This window comes from Crocodylus porosus, unplaced genomic scaffold, assembly GCF_001723895.1.
Source record: "Crocodylus porosus isolate Cpor-Errol unplaced genomic scaffold, CroPor_comp1, whole genome shotgun sequence".
Taxonomy (NCBI): Eukaryota; Metazoa; Chordata; order Crocodylia; family Crocodylidae; genus Crocodylus; species Crocodylus porosus.
Window position 1 is genome coordinate 76,211,881 of NW_017728886.1, and position 26,488 is coordinate 76,238,368.

At 40.0% G+C, this 26,488-nt stretch overlaps 1 protein-coding gene across 1 annotated transcript in view; it reads right to left on the minus strand.

Moving 5' to 3' along the window:
* Positions 1-2,042: 2,042 nt before the first annotated feature.
* CPNE4 (copine 4) overlaps positions 2,043-26,488 on the minus strand; it is a 364,694-nt gene continuing 340,248 nt past the window's right edge. The window contains exons 13-16 of the mRNA XM_019536816.1: positions 25,611-25,662; positions 19,978-20,111; positions 13,063-13,299; positions 2,043-4,876 (exon numbers count right to left, since the gene is read on the minus strand). Coding sequence (XP_019392361.1) covers positions 4,745-4,876; positions 13,063-13,299; positions 19,978-20,111; positions 25,611-25,662 — 555 coding nt within the window. The 3' untranslated portion in view covers positions 2,043-4,744. The remainder of the gene's footprint in view (positions 4,877-13,062; positions 13,300-19,977; positions 20,112-25,610; positions 25,663-26,488) is intronic.

Consider the following 26,488-nt stretch of genomic DNA (forward strand, 5'->3'; position numbering starts at 1 on the left):
ACCCCTTACTCACTGGCACCGGAGCCCTGGTGCTGAAACACATGGCCTTGCTGGCCGTGTTTCAGCACCAGGGCGAGGTGCCAACCGTAGAGACACTTTGGCAGCCAGAGCATCTCTATGGAGGACCCAGCCTGCGGTTGCCTCAGGGCATGGTCCCCCATGCCCTGCACCACTTTTTGATACTTCTCTTTTTTTAGACCCCTGGACTTCCAGGGGTCTAATTTTCTCGCTGCATTCCAAGTTTGCAGCATGGGGAACATTTTTTTGTTCCCACGCATGCCTGTTGCCCTGCCTCAAAGGGGTTTGAGGCGGGGCAAGAGGCGCATACGCACTTGTGTGGATGAGCTCAATGAGTAAGGATTGTGGATGAAACTTGTCAGACTTTGCCCTAAGGATCTACAAAGAAATCTGTCCTAGCCAGTCTGCAGTCAGTATGGTCACCATGAAAAAAACCCTAATCAAATTAAAGGAAATGTAAGAAAAACAAATTTGTAAGTTGTACTTGTGTATTTAATATTACTCATCACAAAGCCTTTAATAACTTATTGGACTGTATCATTCAGAGTAATAAAATAAATTTGAAAGCCTAATTAAAAATCCTTTTTGCCATATGGCTAATTACACTTTTAGTGCACCATCTTGTAACAACTTGCACATTCATTATGTGGCTGTCTTAAATGCCAGAGTCCCTGTAGGGTGATGGACTGAGGGGGTTTCCAGCTGATTTTCCAGTAACACGAATGTGCCTTTTTCAAGACTGTGTGTGCATTGTGTTCCATGCAGAATCAGAAAAACTTTTCTGTTTGAAAACTCAGTGCAAACTATTTTTCATTCAACCAATGGTAATAGCAAATTCTGTTTTAGAATACAAAATGTGTACCCTTGGTTGTATTCAACCAATAGACTTTCTAATGAAACTTACAAGTCTCACCGGCATACGCAAAAATGATGGATAACTTAAGTAGCATACTATATTACATACCTAGCATCGATCTGCCTTAATTACCAATTGTTGAAAACTGGATTTCATACAGTGTGAAGCCTATACATAAACATGTAGCTAACTTTATATCTTAAGCAACTTCTTGTGTGAAACCAGATCTACATAAAACTTTGGTTCAACGAAAAACCACCTCTAGCAGAAGGTAGATTCTTGTTAATCCCGAACGTTTTCTGCCTATTTGTATATAGACAAGAGGAAAATACTAGCTAAATGCAATACTAACTGAAATCTAAAGAGTTGAAAGCCATGCTGGACAGATTACTTATGAAGTAAAGGGAAGCTATTTGACAATTCCCAACATTATGAAATAAAATTACTAGAACTTCAGATGTCTCAAATCATTCACTTCACCTCAATTTCCTAGTACTTTAAACACATGTTTCTTAAAGAAAACCAAAAAGATAAGATTATAAATGCCTGAACAAGCTGGGAACTGTAATTTGTGAGTAATTTTCAATTTCTTTCATTCCAATTGGGAAGGAAGCCTAAGCTTTTGAAATTGCTCCTCTGTCCTTCCCTCCTCCCCCATCCTCCCCAATTCAGTTCAGGGCCTTTGGAACACTTCATTTTGCTAGCATCATTTAAAGAAATTGATTTTAAATTGTATATTTTATTAAATACAATATATCATGGGTACATTACATTAAAAATACACATATAATATTTTATCTCACTTAATAGTCACAATGAATCAAAATGACATTGGAACAAAATGTTTTAAATTCACAACTATAGAACAGTAGACCAATAGAATCAGCTGCCTGGGTAAGCTGTGATAACTCCTTCCTTGGAGGCTTTTAAGAAGAGGCAAGATAGCCCTCTGCCTGGGATAGCTAAGGAACAGTAATGCTTAGTCTGTGGAAGGGGAAGGATTAGAAGATCCTTGAGGTCCCTTCTAACCTTATGGTTCTTTTGTTTTATAAAACATTGATAACCTTTTCTTGTGAAAACTGGCAGTATCAACAAGCTCCCATAAAATGTTTCTATTTTATCAAACAACATTGTTTCAACAGATAATTTCTTTGTGGAATTTTTTTTTGATCAGCTTCAACAAATGTAAAAATCCTTGGTTCCCACCCATTTCCATTGTGTTCAAACTGAAGAATATTTTACGGTTTTCTTTCCCATCTCACCATAAAGGAGCCAAAATAAGTTGCAACTGTTCCCTGGATTCATAACTCCTCAGGGTAGGAAACTATGATAGAAATAAAAAAAGAAAAAGTAAATACTATCCTGAACTTTTCTAATTGAATAGTAACTTCCTAAAAACCAGTGGAGGTTTAATTATCCAGAGCAGTGCTGCATGATATCATTTGTAAGGCAGAAGAGGGTGGTTTAGCTAAATATGCTCTAAATAAGACTAAGTAATTGTGATGGTCCCTTTTAGCTTTAAAATGTATTAATCTAAAAAAATTAAGAAACACATTGAAAATAGAAAAAAATATCCCAGTAAAGATTAGAACAGACTAACGTGGCCCATCTAATCCTTAAAAAAGGCAGGGAGGAATTTAATCTCTTGGTTTTAAATCAAGTATCCCTCTATTCCCTGTTAGCAGGGATATGCACATTGTGTCCCAATTAAGCAGCAATTGTTTCTTCATGAAGTCACTGTGGCACTGAACATTGTTAGTGATAGATCAATGAATGATCCTGACAAGAAAAAGCAACCAATTGTCAAATAATTTTTCATTTTGTGGTAAAGTATCATATGCTTTGCGTATCTATTGTACCTTCCATCTCAGGCTCTCAAAGAATTTTTTGAGAAATAATGAATTAGACCTCATAAAACCTGCTTGGGGCACAAGCCAGCCACAGTTATCTTCCATTTTACAGATAAGGAAACTGAGGTACAGAGAAGTTAATTTCCTCAGTATCGTACAATAAGGCACTGCTAAAACTGAAATACAGAAACACTGGTTTTCGGAACTTTTCAGAGCTTTAATCCCTAAATTTACTTTTTCTAGAAGCAGAAAAGAAGAAATTAGGAGAAACATCAAGAATAGGAAATCACAGGTGTTTGAGGTTTGCATTGGCAGAGCTGTTTGAGAGATGTTTGGAGAAATCTTTGTAGTTTCTTGCAAAAATACATCCATATAGGGAGAGATATGCTGCACATTGGTGTTAGCTGGTATCAGTTGACACAGACCCTGAGTGCACAGTCAACCATTAAATGAAAAAGTGGATTTGATATCTATCACTTGGGACATCTATAGACAATTTATGCCTATGACCAAGTAAAACTGGCCACCAGATATCTCTGCTGTTCAACATCAGATCACCTGAAGAAACTGTTACTAGAAAACTGGAGAAATAACTGCAAGGAAATAGATGAAATAGAAATGCACGTGTTGGATAGATAACCACACACATCTTATACATACATTATCTTCGTACTATGATACCAAATTATCCATCAAGACAATTTCTTTGCAAATCATTTTAAATAAGAACAAGAAAGCGAAAGATTGATATTATACATGAACTTATTCTTTAAATACGTCTCCTAAAAATTCTGTTTTAGGATAGTATTTTACAAAGAACTAACATTGGCCAAGTTCTTCTTTTGTTGAAATTAATTAAAAACCCTGCTGCTTGCTACTGAAGTCAATGGGAGCAGAGTTGGTCTGAAATTGACAGCTTTAGAAAATGTCACTATCATCCTCTCAGAGGTTATATATTTTATTGCTGTGTAGTTTAAAAAACCCAAAAGGTAGAATTCAAACACTGGAAATCATCATAATCTGTTCTTTTTTCTTGTAAAAATTGCAAGATTCTGAATATACTCACAATGTATTATTACTCTTTCCTCTCCCTGAAAAATAGTCTTCATATTTTGTCATCATAAACCAGTTTTTCTATTGTATACAGACAAACTGTGTGTGAATGAAGCCTTCAGGCTACTTGGTTTGTTAAACTAGGCCGTGCCAAATGTGTCTCAGAGTGCTCCACACAGAATTTGATATTGTGAGTGAAATGAAAATTACAAACAAACACAACAAAAAACCCCAAAAGACAACAGCTTATAAATCGGGGTGGCCAAAATCCAGCCCATGCAACTGTCAGCTATACATGATATTTTGGAAGATGTAGTTACAGTACTTTGATTTTGAACTTAAGCCTTTAACAAGACCATAGTGGGCTGGCTAGGCACCCTTGTTATAAGCAGCTGTCATTTAGAAATGTCCATGCTTAGGGTGCATCTGCCAATGCTTTTGCTGTTTTTCCCCTGAAATGCAGGTGTTGACTACAGATTTAGAGCAGGCATATTTGTGGCAAGGATGAAATAAGGACAACAACTGCAAAACTGTGCTGTTTTTATTTTAAACATGCAAAATACAGTTCATGCATCTGCCATTTTGAAAAATCTTTCAGTCCATAGCAGATAAAACCAAAGACTTTTTGGCTATCAACTCTCAATAAATGTTTCAAAATGCTTTACAGTGTAAAGATAAGAAATTTAGCAAAATTTCAACAAACCTGTATAAAAAACAGATACAGATAACTTTTTATTTCAAGGCGACATGCTGTTATGTAAAGAGTTAATTCCTGTTTTCTCATAAAAAGTTTTCAACAATACAACTGCTTGACAGATTTAAGCCTTTAAGGCTACACATGCAAAAAAAATTATTATTTGAGTTAAAAATCACCAAAACGTGCTATTTTTTGTTTGTTTTGTTTTAAAGTACAGTAGTTGTCGTTAGTAGCTTTTTTTTTAATTCTGTAAAAGTGTGCGGGGAAGGTTCATGGAGCTAGTGTCCTGGAAGACTCATAATCTGACATACATTTTGGTTTAATCCCTTTGCCGTTGTAATAGTCCACCACTTGATTTGGAACTTCAGCCAAAACGCTTTTTGCTAGCGCAGCTGGGGATGCCTGCAGGAAATGGTAAAAAACACAGCATTAACCCAAGACTATGCAAAAGGTGCTGACTGGTTTTATAGCCATAGACATCATGAGGTCATGGTGATGAGTGTGGCTTAAAAATGGAGAAACCAATACCAAACAAGTGACTGTTTTAGAGCCTGATCCAGCAAATGCTTTGGTGCTGGCAGACCCCTTCATTGGCATCAAGCCTCATGGAAGACCACATGACTCTGCACAGACACAAGAGCCCATCCATGCAGATCAGAGCATAGGACTGAGGCGTTACACTACAGCTGCTGCACCTGTGTATATTCTTAGCCTGGCTGTGCAACAGAAAAGAGCCAATCATAATAAGGAGGACTGTCTCATCAGAAGACTGGGAAGATTTATGTTAAACAAATATTAGACAAAGTTGAACGTGTCTGCAAAATCTTTGTAAGAAGAAGGGCCTGAGTGTCAGTCATTCTCTAGCCAGTGAATACTGCAAGGTTTAAGTTTTAGGGAAATTTTACCATATGAATAAAAATACTGTATTTATTCAAATGTGAATGACTTAATTAAAGCATTTCACTAATACTCCATAGGGCTCGTCTGGTTATGGCTTCTTGTTACTGCAAGTCTCAGCCTCCCTTTAGTCTTGGACCAAAGGTCACCTCCACTCACCCTAGTTGTAATGAGCATTCAGGTTCTCAGGCTGGGGATGTGAGGCTAGCTGCATCACTACCTCATGTGCTGTTGGCTATAGAAAAGGCGATGCTAATGGACTACTAGGTAGAGCTTTGACTTTTTTATGGGCGTTGTAACCCTGCCCTCCCAATATAAATTATGAGTTTCAGCTCTGTTGCATTAAGTATGATCTACCATATTTTAATCTGAAACTCCTTGAAGGCAGAGAGAGTTACAGCTATGACCCTCTGCAAGCATGTGGGTCACGCATCATTGGGACTACAGATTACTGCCATTATTAAGGCCCCCTCTGCAAGTTACAGGTATCATGCAATTAACTGGTTAATTGCACAATTATCTTAAGATTAGCTACACGTGAAAAGTAGCTATCATGCCATAAAAAGCTCCAACCAGCTATAAAGGTAGACCTTAAAAATATGTACTAACTTTAAAGGTGGTTGCTATTAAACTTTAATTTGCACATGTAGCAGGGTCTCCCTTGGGCTGGGAGCCCTGTCAACTGACAGGGTTTCCAGCTGCAGGAGCGCACAATGCCCAGCATAAATCTCCCAAGCCTGGGGGACTGTGCTTGCTGCAATTTCCCAGGTTCAGGGATGTGTGAAATCCCCGGGCCTGGTAGAGCATGGCAGCTATGATCCCCCAGTCCCAGGGTGTGCATGGGCCTGCTCTCAGTTGAGGGGCTTCCCACTGTGGAAACCTGCTTCTTGCCAGTGTAGGGGGGAGCCCAGGATTAGGCTCCCTTCTGCACCAGCAGTAAGGTGTAATGGGATCTAATGCATGGTCCCACAATCACACCTCCTGCCACATATATGCAGTATTGCAGGAGGTGCAGCTGTGTGGACTGCATATTAGATCCTATCGTGCCTTTACCTGCATGTGTAGAGGGGGGCCCTAAAACCAGAAACACTGGCTCACACCACTACAAATTCTTTTCTTTAAATATAGCATGTCTCTGACTGTGGATGTCTGGGAACATCACAGCTAATGGCAAAGGACTTGTCTGGGTAGGCTGTTGGTCTGTTGTTAAACTGTCAAAGTGAACTTAATATTGTAATTAGAGCCCTAGCAGTGGACTCTTGTGACTGAGTTGAGTCCTGTTGGTCTACTCAGGCAAAGAAATGAATCAGCAATCGAAGAAGCCCTGTGCTTGGACATGACTAGCTCCAAGCGTTTGAATATATCTGTTTCCAAAACCCCTCAAGTGTTGACAAGATGTGCTAATGAAAGAACCAGCTCCAGCTCCCACTGATTTTGAAGGAAAGGCTCCTATTTGACTTTGGTAGTTGCAACGGGCCATAAATCACATTACTGAATGTACATCAACAGCTAAGCTCAGTTACAAGTTCCTTTCTTTTTAAACAACTGACTCCTGCAAGGCAGCATTCAATCATGTGGTTACTAACTACTCAATACAGGATACCTTGTTTTTGCTAGTGGGCGCTTTTAACCTCGCTCTTTCTAGGTAACACTTTTGATTCAGAGCATTAGTTGCACTGCCATGTATAAGATGATAAGAATACCTACCTAATTGATTCTTTTCTTATGTCACTGGGCTGAATGCTTCTCTCAAGAGAAACTGAAAATTTGTTTCATATAGGAAATGAACTGTATGTTTACTTAATGTATTTATAAAGGCATGAATCCAGAAGCGTAGAAAAATGTATTTAATTTACATATATTTAATAGTGACTAAATATTATAAAATTCAGGGAAGTACTAGCAAACATTAGAGGAAGCAAAAATATCATTTGTACTGTAAGCCTCATACTTCATTAGTCATGTGAAAAACTGTGACAGTGAAAAAGAATATATTTTCATATTTAGATTTTGTTGCTGAAATCTGCAGAGACATTAAGGCACTCAATGAATGAGAAACTTTTGACAAACAGACAGGGCAGGACATATCCTTCTGATGACTGCACATGTAGATGTTTTTTCCCCGTTCTTGAGCTCTTTCATTTTACTCTTTTTAAAAGAAGAGTGTGGGATTTTCACAAGTGCTCCCATATGTCTCAGTAGAAGCATTTTTGAAAATTCCAGCCCAAATGTGTAAGAACTGGAAACACATTACCCGTGCTTCTGTGTCAGCTGGAAGGAAAATACACTTCTACAGAAAGGAGTGGAAAGGTAAGGGAAAAAACACAACACATGAATTCAAAAACAAGTCACCAGGGGCCCCAGCATGGCTCATTTTTCATATATACTGTGCACCAGCAGTTCCCATTGACTCCACTGGGATGTATGAGCATTCAACAATTAAGATAAATCAGATCAATACAGCATGACTCACCCAGTACTATCATAGTGTATAACCATACAGATAGTACAGGTGGCTGCCTAGGGTGGCAAATTGTACCGAGATGGTAAAAACAGCACTTTGGGCAGGCAGGCAGCTTGCCAGTGCTCTCTGTGTGCAGGCAGCACACACATGCTTGGTCAGGCTGGGCTTGGCATGATGCGTCAGGTGGCAAAAATCTTTGCACTGGGCCTGGACCTTCCTATCCCATCACACAGCCAGTCAGGGCCAGATTAACGCATAGGCAAACCAGACACGTGCCTAGGGCCTGAAGAAGGGGCCCAGTTGTGCTTATATTACATATTATAATTACTGAGTAAAAAAAAAAAAAGAAATATAAATATACAGTATTAAGTAGGGGCTCATGAGTTTATTTGCCTAGGGCCCAAGAAAGGGTTAATCCACCCCTGCAGCCAGTCCCATCTTACTTTAAAAAAAGCTTTGATCTTTTAAATCAGGGGCAGGCAATTATTTTGGGCGGAGGGCTGCTTACTGAGTTTTGGCAAGCCATTGAGGGCCACATGACAGGCAGCCAGGGGCAGATAAATATTAATTTTCTAAATTTTTTAGGAGCCCCATGGGCTGGACAGAATAGCCTGGAGGGTGGCACCTGGCCCCCGGGCCGCATTTTGCTCACCCCTGCTTTGGACCTTCTAACAGGGACCATTACTGCTTTATAGAACTCCTTTCACTTGAGTGCAGCTTCAAGTATAGTCGTGCAAGCTGGTGGATCTTATTCCAAAATTGGGGCTGGCTGTGGTAGAGCACTGGACTCATTCTCACTGCATTGGAAATATGCACCGACTCTAATGCCCCCTTTTTGCCAATTGTCAAGCTAACATATTGTGAACTGTTTTTAGTGTAAACGTGACTAAGACCCTACCCTTTGTTTTGTAAAGTGTACATGTGCCAATGGACATTCTAAAAATGCTCTTAGGAATTTAACGCAGCTGATATATTCATTTTGCTACACAATTTTTTGCTGCATTTAAATGTGATGCCTGAACAGCAGAGCAACAAATACACTGAGATGAATACTTCCTTAACTGAGGTTAACACAAAACAAACAGATCAACAAGCAGTAGAAAAATAATCCCCTATGATGATAATTGGTATATATTACAAATGACTGTTGATTCATTTCTCAAGCCTCACCCTGCCTAATCCTTAATTACAAAGTACAGTGGAAAACATTGCTCCTCGCTGAGGTAAGAGCTTAGCTTTCGGCACTCATCCATGGTATGTGTTATTAAATCACACGTGTTAGGCTTTGTGATTAAACACAAAAGAGAATAGAATATAAGCCATCCATTGCATTAGATTTGTGCAGAGTAAATCTGTCATGCCTCCAAAAAGCAGAAAAATTCAGTGTTTAAAATACCCATTGTAGAATGGCATTTTGTCACACACAGTTTTTATATTCTTGTACATTTACCCATTGTCCATGGGCATCGTTATTCTACCTTTATAAGTGAAGGAAAAACAAATTGTTTGAACAATGATAATTTTGAAGGCCAGAAATTCAGTTCAATTCAGGGAAAACACTTTTTCTATTTTCATGCTACTGTGTAGTAGCCAACGTGGAACCCAGTCAAAATGCATAACGCTTTTTCTATATGGGACAATTACTTTTAATGATAGTGATTATCTGGATGGTTAAAACCCACCAAAATTACCATCATTTCTACAGCTTCAAGAGCGTGCCTGGTAGAAGGATACTCAAGAAGGTAAGCTTGCTGTCTTGAGAGATGCTTATTCTACAAGGGTCTTATCTTGCCAAGTTATACTTGACACCTTGCAGGGTGATCGTAGCACTTCACAGCTTTAGGCCCTTACTTCCTATTCAAATCCTAATTCAGCAAAGAAAGTCTTTAAGAGCACATTCAGTTCTAAGCATATGTGTAATCCTAATGAATTAAATGAAACTACTTGTGTGCTAAATTATGCACATGCTTAAGTGTTTGCCTGCACCTGTACTAAACTCAATCTTACGAAGTAGAAGGATCCATTTTATATGCTTATTTAGAGTGATTCTTTCTTTCGTTCTTAAGCTCACAAAGCTTGTGAGTGAGACTGATTCAAAAAGTAGAGCACGGCTGTCCAACTGGTGGCCTGCTGGCTGCATGCAGCCCACAGAGGGTTAAATGGCAGCTCCTCCAGGCTGTCACTCTCACTGCATTGCTCCTCCTTCCACCTCTGGCTTTTGCTCCTTGTTCCTGCCCAAAGGGGCAGGGCAATGCAGCACAGTGCAGGGAGCTGAGGGTGAGGCTGGGTCTGCACAGATGCAGGATACGGGGGTGGGGTGGTGCCTGTGTGGGTACATGGTTTAGTGGGGGGGCGTCTATATCCAGGGGGCCGGTGACTTGCTACTGTGTGAACCAGTGGGGTATGCAACCCATGACCGCTTAAAAGTTGGGCAGTCCTGAAGTACAGCAATAGGACTACATAATTTTCAGTTCATTGGATGAATTTTGGTTTAACTAAAATAGGGTTTCTTTTAAAACATTTCCAGCAGATGGGAGAAAAATGCTTCATGTTGAATAAAACATTTCACTTCTGAGCTTTTTAGAATTTATATGAAAGTCCACTTATAAATGAAATGCCATATTTAAATGAAAATTCAAAATGTTTCATTATATTAAACAAAAAAATGAAATGTTTTTAATTTTTAGAGGTTTTTTTTAATTGTTTATTTGGCAAAAACAATTGGAAAAAATTGACAAAAATTTCAAAATGTTTCAAATGACCCCCATTAACATTTTCCTGAAAAAGACAACTTGAACAACAATAACAATCTCTTGACTTGATTGAAAATGTTGTGTACATATTAGACACAAAAGGGAAAGCTTCTCAGTTAAGCCTGTATTAGATAGGTAAGATATTTGAGGAACTTCTCTTTCTGGTCTTATTCTGGGTGCTTGCTGTACTAACTAGATTCATCCGGAGATAGTTATCCTCACAAGCTGGTATCTATTACACTGGCACCTGTGTGCCTTATAAACTGAGATGTTCAAGATCTCAGTGAAGAGAGTACATAACAAGTTCTGTAAGGTATGTGGGTTCTTCTGATATAAGGGGTACTACCACTCCAGGGGCATGAATTAGAGTGTTACTCCAGAGCTGAGCCAAAGGTAAATGTTATCGATGTCTAGCGGAAAGATCAAGTTTCTCTTCTTTAATGTATCTAATAACTTTCCAAGCTTGTAATCCTTTCACATTAATGGAAATTAACCTAAAACTACTAAAATAATATATACTAGTAATTTAGCCACCATTAGCAATTAAAATCACACAAAGAACCACTCACAAGTTGTCAGTAGCAGCAAAATATATTCACTGGTGTTAACCTATTAAAATCAAGGATGATTTCAACTCTCTCATAAAGTCACAATGTGAAACTAAAAATAATGAATGCAGCTGGCTTTGCCAGTCCCTGACAGAAACATATTTCAGCTAATTTAAAGTAGGTCTAGCACCAACTCATAAATAACTTGCTTCTCAACACTTTTACAATACATTACACTTAAAATGGAAAGCTGCACACTGTGATTATCTGTAGAAAGGGAATAATGAATTATGAGCAGGTCACGCTCAGACCTTGTTAAAGCTGGTACTTAATAGCCAGCCTTGTAGCATTGCTGACGTGTAAATGGATATATGTACAAATTTGGGCAGACCCTCAGCTGACTGTCATCATGCTCTTAACTTAAATGAATTGAATAATGGCAGTTTTACAAGAGCTGGGAATCTGTCTCCCTGTAATTCCTGCAATAAAATGGAGAGAAGTTAAGAACAAGATAATCCTGTGAGGATGGGGCTAATGCTTCCAAAAATATCTCATGTAGATGTGGGAAGGATGTGTGTGTGTGTCAGTAAAATATAGCAAAGCAATATTTGGAAGAGGAAGGAGTTAAAATAAACAAAAGTTCAAATAAAGTAAGAATCTCCTTGTAGTAATAAAAAGGAAAGGCTACAAAGTGGAAGAGGGAAAATCCACCTGAACAACTCTTAACGTGACATGACATGACCCTAATGCTCCTGAAATTCAAGTACTGTAGACCACTAGGACATGGGCACTGGTCAGTTCCACAAGAAAAATAAATGCCTCTATAATGTAACATAAAGAACTATGCAAAATCAAAACCTGAAAACAGTTCTAAGGCTCCTTGATGCAAAAATTCAGCAGACATGGGTAGATAGGCTATAAAAAGGTAGGAAGGGGAAACAAACATGGAAGGCGGGAAGGGAGAGAAATGGAGCAAAAGAAAGGATGAATGAGGGTCAAGGAAAAGAGGAGACAAACCATTCACAGGTAAAAGTACTTTGGTAATAGATATGCTATCTGCTCCACCCATGCCAATAGAAATGAGAATCCTGTAAAGACTAGCTGTGTGTGGGAATGCTGGTTCTGTGGGATGGTGCTAACCTTTCCCTGCCCCTGTAAATGCCCCTGAGAGATGGAGCTGCAGTGTAGGAGGTGATGGCAAATATCAATTTTCCATTGCAACATTCATCCATCAGATTTAGCAGGGAAGCTAATGCTGGTCCAGTTCACTTCACTTCTTTTCTGATCTACCTCCTTCCACTGCATCCCCAGAAGGTAGGCTCAGGGGAGCTGTGGCTGGAAGGATGTGCTGTGAAGTTCCTGGTAACACAGCTCTGTTGGAGCCATATAGAACTTGGAGAGTCAGAGAGGGGGAAGGTTGTGGAGGGAACAAGGAGCACTGGGCCTCATGATACATAGACCTGTCTCTGCTGGTTAGGAGGTTGAATTTTTCAAAGAAATAAGCTCAAATTTGAACTGCAAATTCAAATTCATGGTGATTCTAGCCTATACATGGAGGTAGCCACCATGATGGATGTCATGACCTTAAGGGAAGAAACGGAAGTAGAAAAAGGAATAAAAGGAAAAGAGGTAAAAAACAAATTGGGGAAGGCAGACAGAAATAAAGAGGGGGAGATGGAGGAAAAACTGACAAATGCAGGCCTTGAGGCTCAGATTGTTTTAAAATCCACATAAATTGTCCACTGAACCAGCACTTCTATACACTCTTGTTTTTCCCTTCACTAATAGATCTTAGTTTCCTTCAGTTCTTAATTTTCCCCATTTCTCGTTCCTAACAAATAATGCCATGTGGCTAGCACTTCCAAAGCCTTGTTTCAGTTAAGAGCAGTTTAGCCTCTACACAAACAGACCCAAAATCTGGCTTACGTGTTTGAAGTTCCGAAATGGCACAAATTGGACGATGTCCCGAAGAACTGGCTCACCCTTGGGGGACCTCAGGATCCCGTCATCACCATCTAGCATCTGCATGTCACTGAAATCAGCATTTCCAACCCCAACAATGATGACAGACATAGGCAGGTGGGAAGCGTGAACAATGGCTTCTCGGGTGTCAGCCATATCTGTGATCACACCATCCGTCAGAATCAGTAAGATGAAGTATTGCTGGTTTCAGGAGTGAAGAGGGAGAGGAAAAAAAAATATTCGTTCATTATTTTAAGCACCATGACTTTTACACTATATCTCTCTCTCACAATCACTAAAGCAATAATGTTGGACCATGTCTGTTTTGAAAAAGAGAGCTTTCAAATGCTCCCAGAATATAGTGTATTTTCCTTATGAACAAACACCCCTTGGGTACAAGTCCTAGCTGGGTTTACATGATTAATTTCTAGGAATTAGGGAAAAGCCAAGGGAATTACGTTGTTGAAGAAAAGGGCATACTTCCAGCTGCTAGGATCAAGACTTCTACAGTCTTGTGGTGCCCAAGTCTATATTGTGTCACTTACTCTCCTCTACTGGTGGTTCATGGATACATTCTTTGGCTGGGAATCAGAGGAAGAAGAAGAAAGATGGAGACGAAAGAATCACCATGGAGTTATAGCAGCTCTTTGCAGAGTGCCAGCTTTGCAGCTGGGGAAGGTGCAGGTTACCCATACCTTGGCATCCATAAAAGGACTGGTGGCAATGGAAAGACCCCTTTTGTGATCTGGAAGAATGACTGAAGCCCTACCAGGGAAAGGGTAAAATGGAGGTGGAAAAATGAATATGGAACTCACTATATCCATTTTCATACTCTCCAGGCAAAACTCCTGAGGACAGGTTTTCTCATTCTCTACTTTCTGAGGGTGAGTAAATGTTTTGGTGTCTTGGGATATAAGATCTTCATTTGATAATGAAGAAGAATTACTTGTAGTTGGTTCTTTTTTGGGCAATAAGAAAGCTGAAGTACTGGAGCATAAAGGATTGTACTTAACAAAGAAACTGTTTCTTATATAAGGAGCAGCAGAACTGTTACTGTATGCATGGTGACAACATAGAAAAATGGAACAAAAGGAAGCCTTGTTTACAATATCATACAGACATACATAAAAAAACCCAAACACATGCATACATGTTCACTGCCTTCTGCATGTGGAAACAAAAGAACACCAAGAAATGTTTATCTTTAAATCATTCAGCAATATAATTCCTTTTTTGTATAAAAGCACAGATCTAACCGAGCTTAGGTGTGCAAAATACTGCCTGCAGTTTCCTATATTTTAGTCAACGAAAGTTCCCTTGAATGTGCCTCTCAGATACTCAGTGATGCAGTTATGACCACAAGTTAAATTAAAAGCTAAATAAAATGCATGCAGCACTTTTCATTTAGAGATGTCAAAACTCTTTACACAAGTGGCTAAACATCAACATCCCTATTTAAAAGGTAAGGAAACTGAGGCTCAGAGAGGTGGAGGAACTTGTCCAAGGTCACACATTAATTCAGCAGCAGAGTTAGTTCAGTACTTCCCTAAATTATTTCAGTCACAACTGCATTTACAGGCAGATAATTTTGTGCAAATTGCCCAAGTATAGTAGTTGTATGCACAGAGCTACTACTATTAACGTGCCTGCGGTCAGCAAGGAGCAGAGACTTACCACGCCTCAGTTACTCTGTAGGACTTCTCCTTGTCCTCTCCTGCAGAAACTGTCAACTCTCAATGAGGGCTCAACTAGAGCTTTTACTCCTAGTGTAGAAGAGTTAAATTGACCCATACTGGGTCCTACTTACTGAAGGGCAAGTGTGGGCACAAAAATAGTTCCTAAGGCAGCAGGTGAGGTCCGGTAATGCTCCACCCCATTAGTGAAGGGCATACAGGTAAGTGCGGCCTTGTGGGATTTAGAAGATCTCTGGGAGTCACGACCTGACTCATAACTACCACAGCCTCTAGTTTGGAGACAAGTGGTCTAATTTCTAAAGGTGACATCATGTTATAACTCACCACTCTTTCTCTTCTGCATTAAACTACTGTATATAAAAATGTGCTAAGAGTTGTGCTAACATCCTGCAGACATATACCAGATAGAGGAAGAAAGCTTAGGGAAAGACCCAACTGAGATGAAGAGCATGTACCACTGTATAGACCTGTCCTAGCATGATACATAATGCAGTTTTCTCCTCTGCGGCACGCAAGGATTTCTTTGACTTATGTCTCCAACAGCTTTGCTAGACCTGCAAATTGTCAGAGCCAACTGTATTAAGGTAATATATTTTCTCCCTCGTTTTGAGTCATTTTGGATAGTATGAAAGAGGAAGAATAAGTACATTACATTTCTACCATATGCATTTAAATCGTTCAGCTTAGAGAAACTGCCATGCATCTCAGGCTTACATACTTATTATTAGTTCTAAAGTAACCTAACTATGGCAGCAAGAGCAAACTAAAAGCTCTATCACCATAGTTTCCAGACTGAGGAGGTGCATCTACATATGCGCTTTACTGCGGAGTTGACTAATTAATAAAGCGTTACTATCTACATGTGCACCCATATTAGGGCACAGTACATTAATTAACTCTGCTGTAGAACAGTACTGTCCAATAGGGCTGTGCGAAACTTCAGCACCTGTATCATTTTGGAGGTGTTTTGGCCCGTTTTGGTGCCTGAAACACCTAATCCAAAATGAAACGGAAGGCTCTGAAATATCTCTGAAATGAAACAAAACCATTTGAGATGTTTTGGAAAATTTCAGAGTTTTGGAGTCGGGCTGGCAGGGAAACAGAAACTAAGAAGAGGGTGGGGGGGAAGAAGCAGGGAAGGACTGCTCTGATAGTTACATCTGTAGCTGTCCAGTGTCTGCAACCTGTCCCTGAGATCCCTTCCAATCCCATGCTCTGGGCGAGGGACAGCATCCTGCTGTCATCCCGTGTGCAGATCCGGGGGCCCGCATCCCCCAGGAGGAGTCTGCCGCTAATGGCAAGTGATATGAGTTTTCCTTTGTATAGTTTAAGGTGGAGTTTCATACAACCTCCTGCACTTATATCCTTGAAACTTGGCAGCCTTCATGCCCTCGGAAGGGGCTACCATTCCTGAAATTGTCCTCTGAATCAGGCAAGAAATGAAAAAGTTATAGGCATTTTAGTGATTCCCCATTATAGCCCATGGCCAAATCACGGAAACAGCGTCGAAACTCCAAAACAGATTTGACCAAATCGAAATGGAACAATAATCTGAAAGACCAGAATGAATCACTGTCCCCGTGAAACAACTGAATCCGAAACTGAATCGAAACACAGCCGTTTCGCACAGCACTAATGTCCAGGACAAGTACTGTCCTATAACAGAGTAATTTATACTGCCACAATGGGCATGTAGATGGTGATCAGGGCTGGCTGGGACATAAGGGTGTTACAGTGCTAGCTGCCTAGCCCTGTATTATAGCACCCTCATTCCCAGCCAGCCTCTCTGCCATCCGATGCTGCCACCTGAAGCCCGGGGTTGACCTGCCTCCCCTGCCCCAAGCTACCTGCCAGCCCGGAGCTCTCTGCCCCAGCTGAACATGCTACAGTCTTGGGTGTCGCGCCCCAAAAACCGGTGTACCTTTTGACCTGCAAGCCTAGGTCGGCACGACCGGCTTGACGCAGAAGGGATCGGTGATCGGACAGGTAGGTACTAACGGCGAGCAGGAGTCAGGTAATTTTAAGCGTATTGGTTACACAGAAAGTTTATTTTATTTACGCTACTGGTGGTTGCAGCGTAGGCAGAAAAGTTGATTTGTTCAGTTACAGCATACAGATGTTCTGTCACCCAACAAATACAGCGTGGGTTACAGGTTTGCTTAATACAGGTTCTGAGTGATTCACACAAGCTGCTATGGTCCGTAGACCTTCGAGAGCTCTTGACGAGAAAGACGGACAAGCCAGCAGAGACGGGTATGCCGAGAAAAAAAAAAAATCAGAGGCGGGGAGATGTCTGTGAATGGCCGGTTCACAGACTGTGTCTCCTGAGCGTGCATGGAGTTTTCCGCTTTGGGCGGAAATTCTTCCAAAGTTATAGCTGGCAGGGTGGCCTATTACTGCACACCAGATATGCATAATTAAAGGACTGCCAATCATGATTGTGAACAGACTTTTCTTTGTCTGCTCAGGTTTCATGCTGGATTGGCCGTACGAGGATGCGCATGCGTTTTGCAGTTAAGCTCGGGGGGGGCGGTAATGATGCGGAACTATAATCACAGAATACGTTATGTTAGCCTTTGACCTTTGGCCATTGGCAACTGAGACCAAAGACTTTGTTCTTTGACATTGGGCACACATGTAAGCACTACACCCATCCTAATTGCATGTATAGATGCACCCAAGATTAGATATGATCGTGGAACAGCACAGAACTGGAACAAAACAAGTTCCTGTTCACTCTGTGCAGTTTGGTCTAAATGGGTTGTCTGCAGAGGAATTTTTCTTAACTATTCATGTTCATCATCTAAGACAATGGTCAACAACTTGTGGCCCATGGGACAGATTCGACCTATAAAGAGACTGAATCTGGCCCACAAAAGTCTGATCTTAAGTCTGCATTTTACCATGGGCCTGGCAATCCCCAGCCATTTGATCTGGTCCGTGTTTTGCTAAGGGCTCACAAATCACCTTTGGTTGTTCCAGCGAGCTGCTCCAGCCTCTGTTTGCTTTCACTGGAGCGGTTGGAGGGGAATGGTAGCTGTGGCACTGGCTAGGTCACAAGTTGCATCTTGCATTAGTAAGAGGTTGCTGATCCTTATTCTAAGATCAATACAGTTAAAGCAGAATCTGTAAAATTTTGTATCTTATGCTGTCATTTATGCCTCTGAAAAGTGACTCTACAGAGCTACCATACTGATTACTGGTATTCTTTGGGTTACCCTAGTTATGGCAACAACACTGCAACACTACTACATCCTGATTTGAAGCATTTTTCACAGACATAAATGACTGCATGAGGTGAAAGGCAGTGGAAAAATCAAACGTTTCTTTTTTCTGTCCAGCTTACAAATCAATAAGCTTTTCACAGATTTCATAGACATTAGGGCTGGAAGGGACCTCGGGAGATCATCGAGTTTAAACAAGATCTTTGTAATGTAGTCATTTGTAAAGTGTCCATCACTACGATGTTGACGTAAGTGGCATTTGCAGTGTTAGCAATCCACAGAATATCAAGTGGCTTCACAGAAATTGTGATGTAGCACAGTGAAACAGAATGTGAAGAGAAACATATGACTCTTCAGAAACATCTTTCAAGGAATCTGAAAATAATGCCGCAATCTGAATGTAATTATAGAAGATAAACAAGGCCAGTAGGAATGGGGAGGGAGGAGCTTAAAAGGGATTTATATTTTAGTAATAAGTAAACAAATTGAACTCTGCATCTTCTCTATGGTTATCTTTGCTGAAAATTTAAAATAAGCTTACAAGGGTCACTGGCGGCATAATAGCCATGAATAAGTTGCTGAAGGCCCTGCACAAACCATTTGGCTTTCCTGTACCACTGATAATTCTTCTATGAAACAATGGTAACAGCACTTTGTCTTTTACACCACCTCTTGTCCAAGTTTCTCAGGAAAACGCATCAGTTTCATAACACACATCAGACAAATCCCTTTTTTTTACTGGCATCTCCATTTTACAACGGAAATAGTGGCCTTAAGCAGTTTACTGACTTGCCCAGAGACATACGAGAGATTCGATTTCCAGAAGTTGTTGGTGTTGCCTCCCACTGAAGTCAGTGAAGGACAAGTGCTTTTGCCAGCCCTACCTAAGGAGTTTGCAGCACAGACAGGAACACAACCCACTTCTCCTGGCTCCTAGCACTGGACTTTGCTTCAAGGTCACTGCTTTTCTTTGGTTGAGTAAAGGGTTTTCAAAGCTTTCATAATAAGGTAATCTGTGCTATGTTAATGCCAAGTATTATTATTGTTACAAGAGATATTATTATACAAAACATACATTATTATATATGTATTATATATTATAGATAATAATAGTAGTGATGTTATTGCAGGGGTCTAAGATGCTTTGCAAAGAAGGAAATGCATATGACAACCGTGGCTTTACACAGTCTAAAATCCTGACAAACTCATGACGGTATATCTGATCCTATCAGATATGTCTAACAAAGAAGGGTTGGTTTGGGTGAACCTGTGCACATAGATCATGAAAGTGCCACAGGAAGGGGTGATGGTCACTTACTAGAAAACACCGCAAGTCACTATTGTTTTGCATGAACTTTCTGGCCGTTTTCTAGAGAACTCATTCTACTTTTTGCCAATTAAACATTCCCTTTTTGTGGATGAATATCTTTCAAATGGAGATCTTATATGCCACAGATTACAGAAATAAGCTTTAAATAATGGTCTCCAAGTCTCTCTCATCACAGTTTCATTACTCAGTGTGGCTCAGTGACCATAGACATGGATTTAGACATTGTATGGTATGGTGAGGTTGCAATACAAATGATAGAATGAGAGACAAACAGGGATCTCAGGAAATCATTTGGTCCAACCGCCTGCCCAAGGAAGGATTATTTCTGTCTAAAATGTTGAAAAAGCTGAAATTAAAAGTTGGGGTAGGAAGAAATAAGATAATGTTCCTGAACAGGACATCTTCTATACTGACAAGTCTTAATTACCTGAGATAAAGGAAAAGATTATTGGATTATTCTTAGTCTAGGTAAAGCAAACTCATGCTTTACCTAGCATGAGTATGAGCACTAGTATGTACCTATTAATTTCTTATATCTAAGCAAGCCATTTTGGCTAGGGACAGACATTACACATAAACTAGTTTATGTTATCAGAAACTGGTTTAAATCCGTAACCAAACAGAGGCTTACCGAAGCCTCCTTTGTGTTGGTCTCCTCTGATGCTGATTTAGCCACCTTCTGGATGATGGGAGCAATATTTGTCGGCCCGTAAAGCTGTAGCTTTGGAAGGCAGCTCTGATATGCTTCCACAACTCCTTGTATCCCTTGGAATAACAAAGAGAAAATAAAAAGACTTTAGAGGCAAGTTAATAAGCAGCGTATCCCTGGTATCATGTTTGCAGTTGTAAATAGAAGTTAAGCCCACTTCATCCTATTTTTAGATGAATTTAAGATTTCATGCAGTTCTAACTCAAGAACTAAATGGCTCCATTTTGTTTCAAAGAAGCGGTTGTTTCTGCCTCATGAGCCTTTCGCTCTTATGCAATATATAATTCATTGTTTCACTTTCTCCTTAGCAGAAGCATTTAAATGTACATTTTGCAGGTATTAGTTCAACTACAAGGAGTTAGCAAGCACAATCTGTGAATGCATTAGACTCATGTTTGCTAGAGGCTGTAAGTCATCAGTTGGGCACCGGTGAATGTTCACGCTAAAGGAACATAAATTTTTGTTAAGAATCCCTTTGATATATTTCCTCTTACTCTGCAGGCAATTATTTTGCATCATCAAGCTAGCTTTTGACCCACTCCCACTTTGTTAGAACAGACCCACATTTGTTAAGAAACCAGAACATATACTAAATGCCTTACTTTCTGATGTTATAGAAAATGTTTTGGGGTGAATTTGCATAATGACTCTCAGGGTAAATGTGAAACCTGAGCAAAAGTTTTAGAAGTGAGAAGAAATAGAAGAGCACTTGGCTGTCTCCAGAACAATAAAATTCAATCAATAGGTCTTGATGAGAACTAGCCATTCTTAGCTATTTCATCTCAGGGCATTCAGGCAGACGAGAGAAAATTGCCTTTTACAGACACTTTTACAGATCAGAGCACGGGGACTGGTTATATCTCAGCTCCTTTTCCTTGGAAATAAGAATCTTCTGAAGTGATGTGCATTAGCTGCAATATTTAGAACTTCCAACCTACCTTGAAACCTAAAGCATTAAAGACTCAGTGTTAGAAAGTAAAGAGTTGAAGAACTTTGAAGGAGGATACTAGACAGTGAAATAATTTTAGTAAGATCCTAATATGGTCTTGATTCACAGTGGAATTCTCACTGATGCCAATAGAATTTGTGGACACAAACGTAATTCACAAACCTACCAAACCAAAGGACTCCATAATTACATTATAAGGGTATTGCCTTCACTTGCTAGATTGGAACGATCAAGAGCAGGCCCTCTTGATCTTTACCTAGTGTTATGAAACCAGGGAGCTTATTTTCCCTGTACAGCAGTCAAAGGGAAGAGAAAATGCTTTAAAGCTAACTGTGATTAGCTGTTCAGGTTGGAAATTTGCAGCAATATGTGACAAAATGTCCACTGGCAATTCCAGTGATTAAATACCATAAAATGTAACGGCAGATTTTCTCTTGTTTTGGAAACCCTTTTGCTTAAATCCCAGTTGTGAAGCCATTGAGGAGCTCCTTATATACTTGTTCTCGCATTAAGGCCTGCATATCTATGTAATACTTAATTAATACTTTTATTAATTAAAATAGTGTACAAAATAAATCCCTTTCTCCAAGTTAGTGTGATATATTCTGAAGGATTTATTTGAACCAGTGAAGGAACTTCTTATACAAATGCATCATTTTTGCATAAAACTACTGGTGATGCCTTTCAAAAGATATTCACTTTTCTGACATACTATGATCAATTATCTCTGTAAGCCTATAAAGCCTATTACAATTTGGGTAGCTCATCAGCCTTGAACATCCCTTTGCTTTTTAAGTTACCCAGTTAACCAATGTGCAACTTTCTCCATGTTAAATTAATAATCTTCCTGTTTATAATGCACTTTGAAAACTGTGGATAAAATACTCTAGTCTATTCAACTGCAAAGTGCGATTGTCTATGTGTACCTTCAGACAAAAGTAATTGCTCAGAATACAGGCTGTGCAATTTTACATCTGTTTTACTTTCTCAAACAATAAAAACCATGTAAGCACAATCAAATGCCTGAACAAAAATTATGTAAAGCTTGTTTCTCTAAAAAGTGCCTATATAAAAACAGCCTCCTGGGTTTCCATTTTTATTGCAGCTTAATAATTTCTTTATCAAAAGCAGTCAGTCTACAGATAAATATTTTTTCCTAAGTGCCAGGCCTGCAAGCTCTGAAGGCATGCCTATCTGTGACTTGTGTAAACATGTTAAAGTTAATCTTAACAGTGTGGTAGTGATGGAAGCATGGGATTCAGTATAAACTCCAAAATCCATCTGGGACCCTGGGTAAATACTAAGGTAGTTAGACCACCCTAAGCTTAGTGCTACAACTATTGGAGCTATCTACTTCAAAGCTACATTTACATGACCTGAAGTCACAACAGGGCGGCTAGGATCTGGAACCAACTTCCAAGGGAAGTGGTGCTTCCTCCTACTCCAGGGGGTCTTCAAAAGGAAGCTAGACAATCACCTTGCTGGGGTTGTTTGACCCCAGTACTCTTTCCTGCCATGGCAGGGGGTCGGACTTGATGATCTGCTCAGGTCCCTTTCGACCCTACCAGCTATGAAACAGTGACTGCAATGTAGACATACACTACAAGTTAAATCAGGCTCTATTCAGCTCATGAATGGCCACCAATAAAAGAGGTTCTACAGGCCATGCAACCTGAAGCCTTCTGAGATCTGTTACCATATAGTTAGTGATGGGAACTTAGTAAGAAAATCTGCTGGTGTACAAATTTAAAAAAAAATCAGTTTCTGTTTTCTTAGGTCTGATGGTAATGAAGTACTAACGGGAATACTGTCACCACATGCACACATTAAGCCCTTATTTTAACAAGTGGTTTCCTGAGTCAAGAGGTGATACCTTTACATAGAAGCTGTTCAGAGCAGCATGATGCCTTACTGTTCACCCTGATATTAATGTTACATAGTGGCCAATGACAAGTTTACTTTTCATATAAAATAGGATTTCATTCTTCAAAAGAAAAACAGAACACCAGTGAATCAAAAATATGCTTTTTTATAACAGGAGCTATCCATTTTAGCTTGAACCAAGCAGCAATTCACCAAAAAATATTGTTATCAAACTTACATAGTTTTTGAAAATATAACATCTATTATGTGCAAAATGCTTGCTCAATACCTCTCCCAACTAGAGTTGCCTCAATAAAAGATATCACAAAAACCCTTGCCTCTTCTGCCTTTAAACTCTTTCTTTCACCTCTTTTTTTTCCACAGGAACATTCATTTTACAGAGAATGTATTGGCCTTGTTATGTTTTGTGCTATCTAATTTAACTAGGGTATCTGTGAAACTTAAAGAGAAATCACAGAATAATTGGTTTAGGAATTAAACAACAGACCATGGCAAGCAATTCATAAGCAAACTGCAAATAATGATTAAACTGCATGATTTATGCTCTCTTTCTGGCCTTCACTCAGCTCAACATTATTTTAATGGTACCAAGCAAACTGAATAAGAGAAGCACTTTTGATAGTTCCTTTTGAGTCTGTGGTTTTAAATTCTCCCCCAAACAGTCTCTCTCATGCTGCATCACAGCTTTCTACAGCTTCTTAGCCCTAGATATCCATGCACTGGAAGTGTTAACTGATCAGATGACTAAGTCTTGAATACAGAAGGTAACAAATTTAAATGAACAACAAAAAACTAAGCCAATGCAGCGTTCAAAAAACAACTAAGGAATGTCACAGTTCCTTCCTTACTTTTTCACTTCTTACCATCCCCTTTCCTGAATTTTCTTTTGTATACTTTTGTTTCTTTTGTATACAAGCTCCTTAGTCTTAGAACTTTTTCTTGTATCTGTCAAGCATGAGGCACCCTGTTAAGTGTTATACTCCCTGCTGTAAGTCATGGCACTTCACACAAAAGGCACTATAAATTAAAGCAAACCTGCCCCCCCCCTTCTCCCCCACAAAGCAATAGACATTTGCTGCAGGGTCCAGGAGGGTGGGGGAGGAAATTGAACTCCACTTTGCAGGAAGGGAGGGAGAAGAAGGGAGGGAGCTGTGGGCTGGAGTTTGCCCAGCTTGAGCTGGAGGAGGAAGGGGAGAGCTGAGGGCGGGGCTCCAATCCAGCCACCCCCCCCAACTCCAGCTCAGGCTGGGAAAACCCCAGCTCACAGCTCCTTCCCACTCCCTTCTTCCCCCCTCTCTTCCTGCAGAAAGCACCAGGGACAGGGCTGGGCTGTATTTGCTGAGCCCCAACTGCAAACAGAAGTTCCCAAAGTCACTCCATTTTGGAGTGACTTCATCTGATCCCTCACTAGATGAGGGCTAATTTGTCATGCAATTGGGCACTTTTAAAGTGCTCAGCAGCTGTGCGTATGTGTCATGGCATGGCTGTAGACTGCTTTGAAGAGGCCAATCATGTGACGAATGTCATTTCTGTATGCCCCCTTTAACTTTCCTTGGTAAGCTGATGAAAATGCTGTGCTAACCCTCCAGGTTATCCAAATCAAATTGAAGAACTTGAGTTCCATAGGCTGATTTTTTCACACTTACCAGAATGCACATAAAGCTGGATTATCTACTAGACCCATATTAGAAAGACTGGGTTAAAGATGCATGACGGCTGAAATAAATAACATGGTGAACAGAGGAGTGCAGACCTTTACTGCCATTTTTTCCCTTTATCACTTCCTTTTTTCTTTTCTGAACTCCATTTCCTTGCTTGTTTGAACATGCAGTTTACTTCTGGTCCTGAGCCTATTTTCCTTCTCCATATCAGTTTTGAATGAATACTATGGAAAACTCCATAGTAGCATAAATTAGCAGTGGAGGAGACAGAGGGAAAAGAGTATTTCCAAAGGGCTGTTTTATTGATCAGAGAGAGGAGGAATGACCTAGCATAGTAATACAAGCCTGAAATAGTGACAATCATCCAGCAAGGTGTTTTAACAGTGTTCTCATGGGAAAGCCTCTGTATTCCCAGCTCTGATATAGAGAGAGAGCACTTTTAGTTTCTCATTCTCTGTAACACTTGTGCAAAGTAAGCAGTGAGTTGTGTCAGAAGAGATTAGTGTCAAAGCATCAATCATTACTGTATGTCACTTATAACTACAACACATTTATCCAAATCTAGTCAACAATTTTAGCCTCTTTAACTACTGTTATTAGCAATCAGTGCCAATTTTTAGTTCAGCTTTCAGATAGAAAAACAAAGACCAAATTCTTTGCTGCATTAAGATGGGCTTGTGGTGTGTGGCTCACCTAGCTGGGAATCCTCCTGAGACACAGAGCATGCCCCTCAGCCAGAGTTAAAATTTTGGGCAAACAGAATGCTGCAATTTTAAGAAGTGACTAGTAATCCTGGGTGGCTGAGTTACTGGGTGTTCAACCTGATGTACTTTGAGGGCCTGCTGTTCAGAAAGTAGATGCTTGGCACTTTCTAAAAATTAGGCCCTGTTCAAGGTGAACACTGCAAACACTGCATCTAAAATCACTAACTAGTTAGAAATTTTTGTCCCTTCCCCTCAGTGGGCATTCTAAACAATTACCAGTACAAGCCATGAGAAGTACAGTGGTACTTTGCTTATGGCAGAAGTACAGCAGTTGATTTTCCTTAATGTAGGTATTACCTGCGCATTCTGGGTTGTCTTCATTGAAGTTGATTGCAAAATCATGAGAGACCTACATAGACACCAAAAAGAAAAAGAACAAAGCTTTAGAACTGGAAATTGGCTCCAAGTTGCCTTTTGGCTTTCAAACAAATACCCATCGCACTCTTCCTGTTTTAAACCACACAATTCTTGGATCCAGTCATGCAAAATTCAGAGTGAGCTGGAACTCCCCACAGAGCTGCAGTGACATAAAAATTTGCTGGAATCAAAGCAGCATCTGCCAACAAAAACAAACAGACAAACAAGAGAGTATAAAAGAACACTTAAGCGTACAAAATCTCAAGTAAATATGCTGCCCAAAAAGTGGTAGTAGTGTTGGCCATAAAAAAGCAGCTTATATTTCGGAAAAGCTTTAGAAGCATGTTTATAGTTCAAAAGTACAGTCTGGATGAGAGCTGAAAAAGGTTCATCCTCCAGACATCATTCCCATTAGCTAGCAGTAACGCACACAAAACCAATCGGCACTGCCCTTCAATGTGAATAAGCAGTTTACAATCTGGCCGGCTACAAGGACAAAAAAAAATGTAACTGACTGCATTCATAAAGGTAAGAAGAACAACTGGTGCTTAAATTTAAAGTGGGGAACAAGAAGAAAAATCCAAGATTAAAATCCCAAACATGCAAGATTTTCTTTTTTTTAGGACTGGAAGGGACCTTGGAAGAGCATCGAGTCCAGCCCCCCGCCCAAAGGGCAGGAAGTTAGCTGGGGTCATAGGATCCGAGCAAGATAAGCATCCAATTTGCTTTTGAAGGTGTTCAATGTAGGTGCTTGAACCACCTCCGATGGCAGGCTGTTCCAGACCTTGGGGGCTCGGACAGTAAAGAAATTCTTCCTT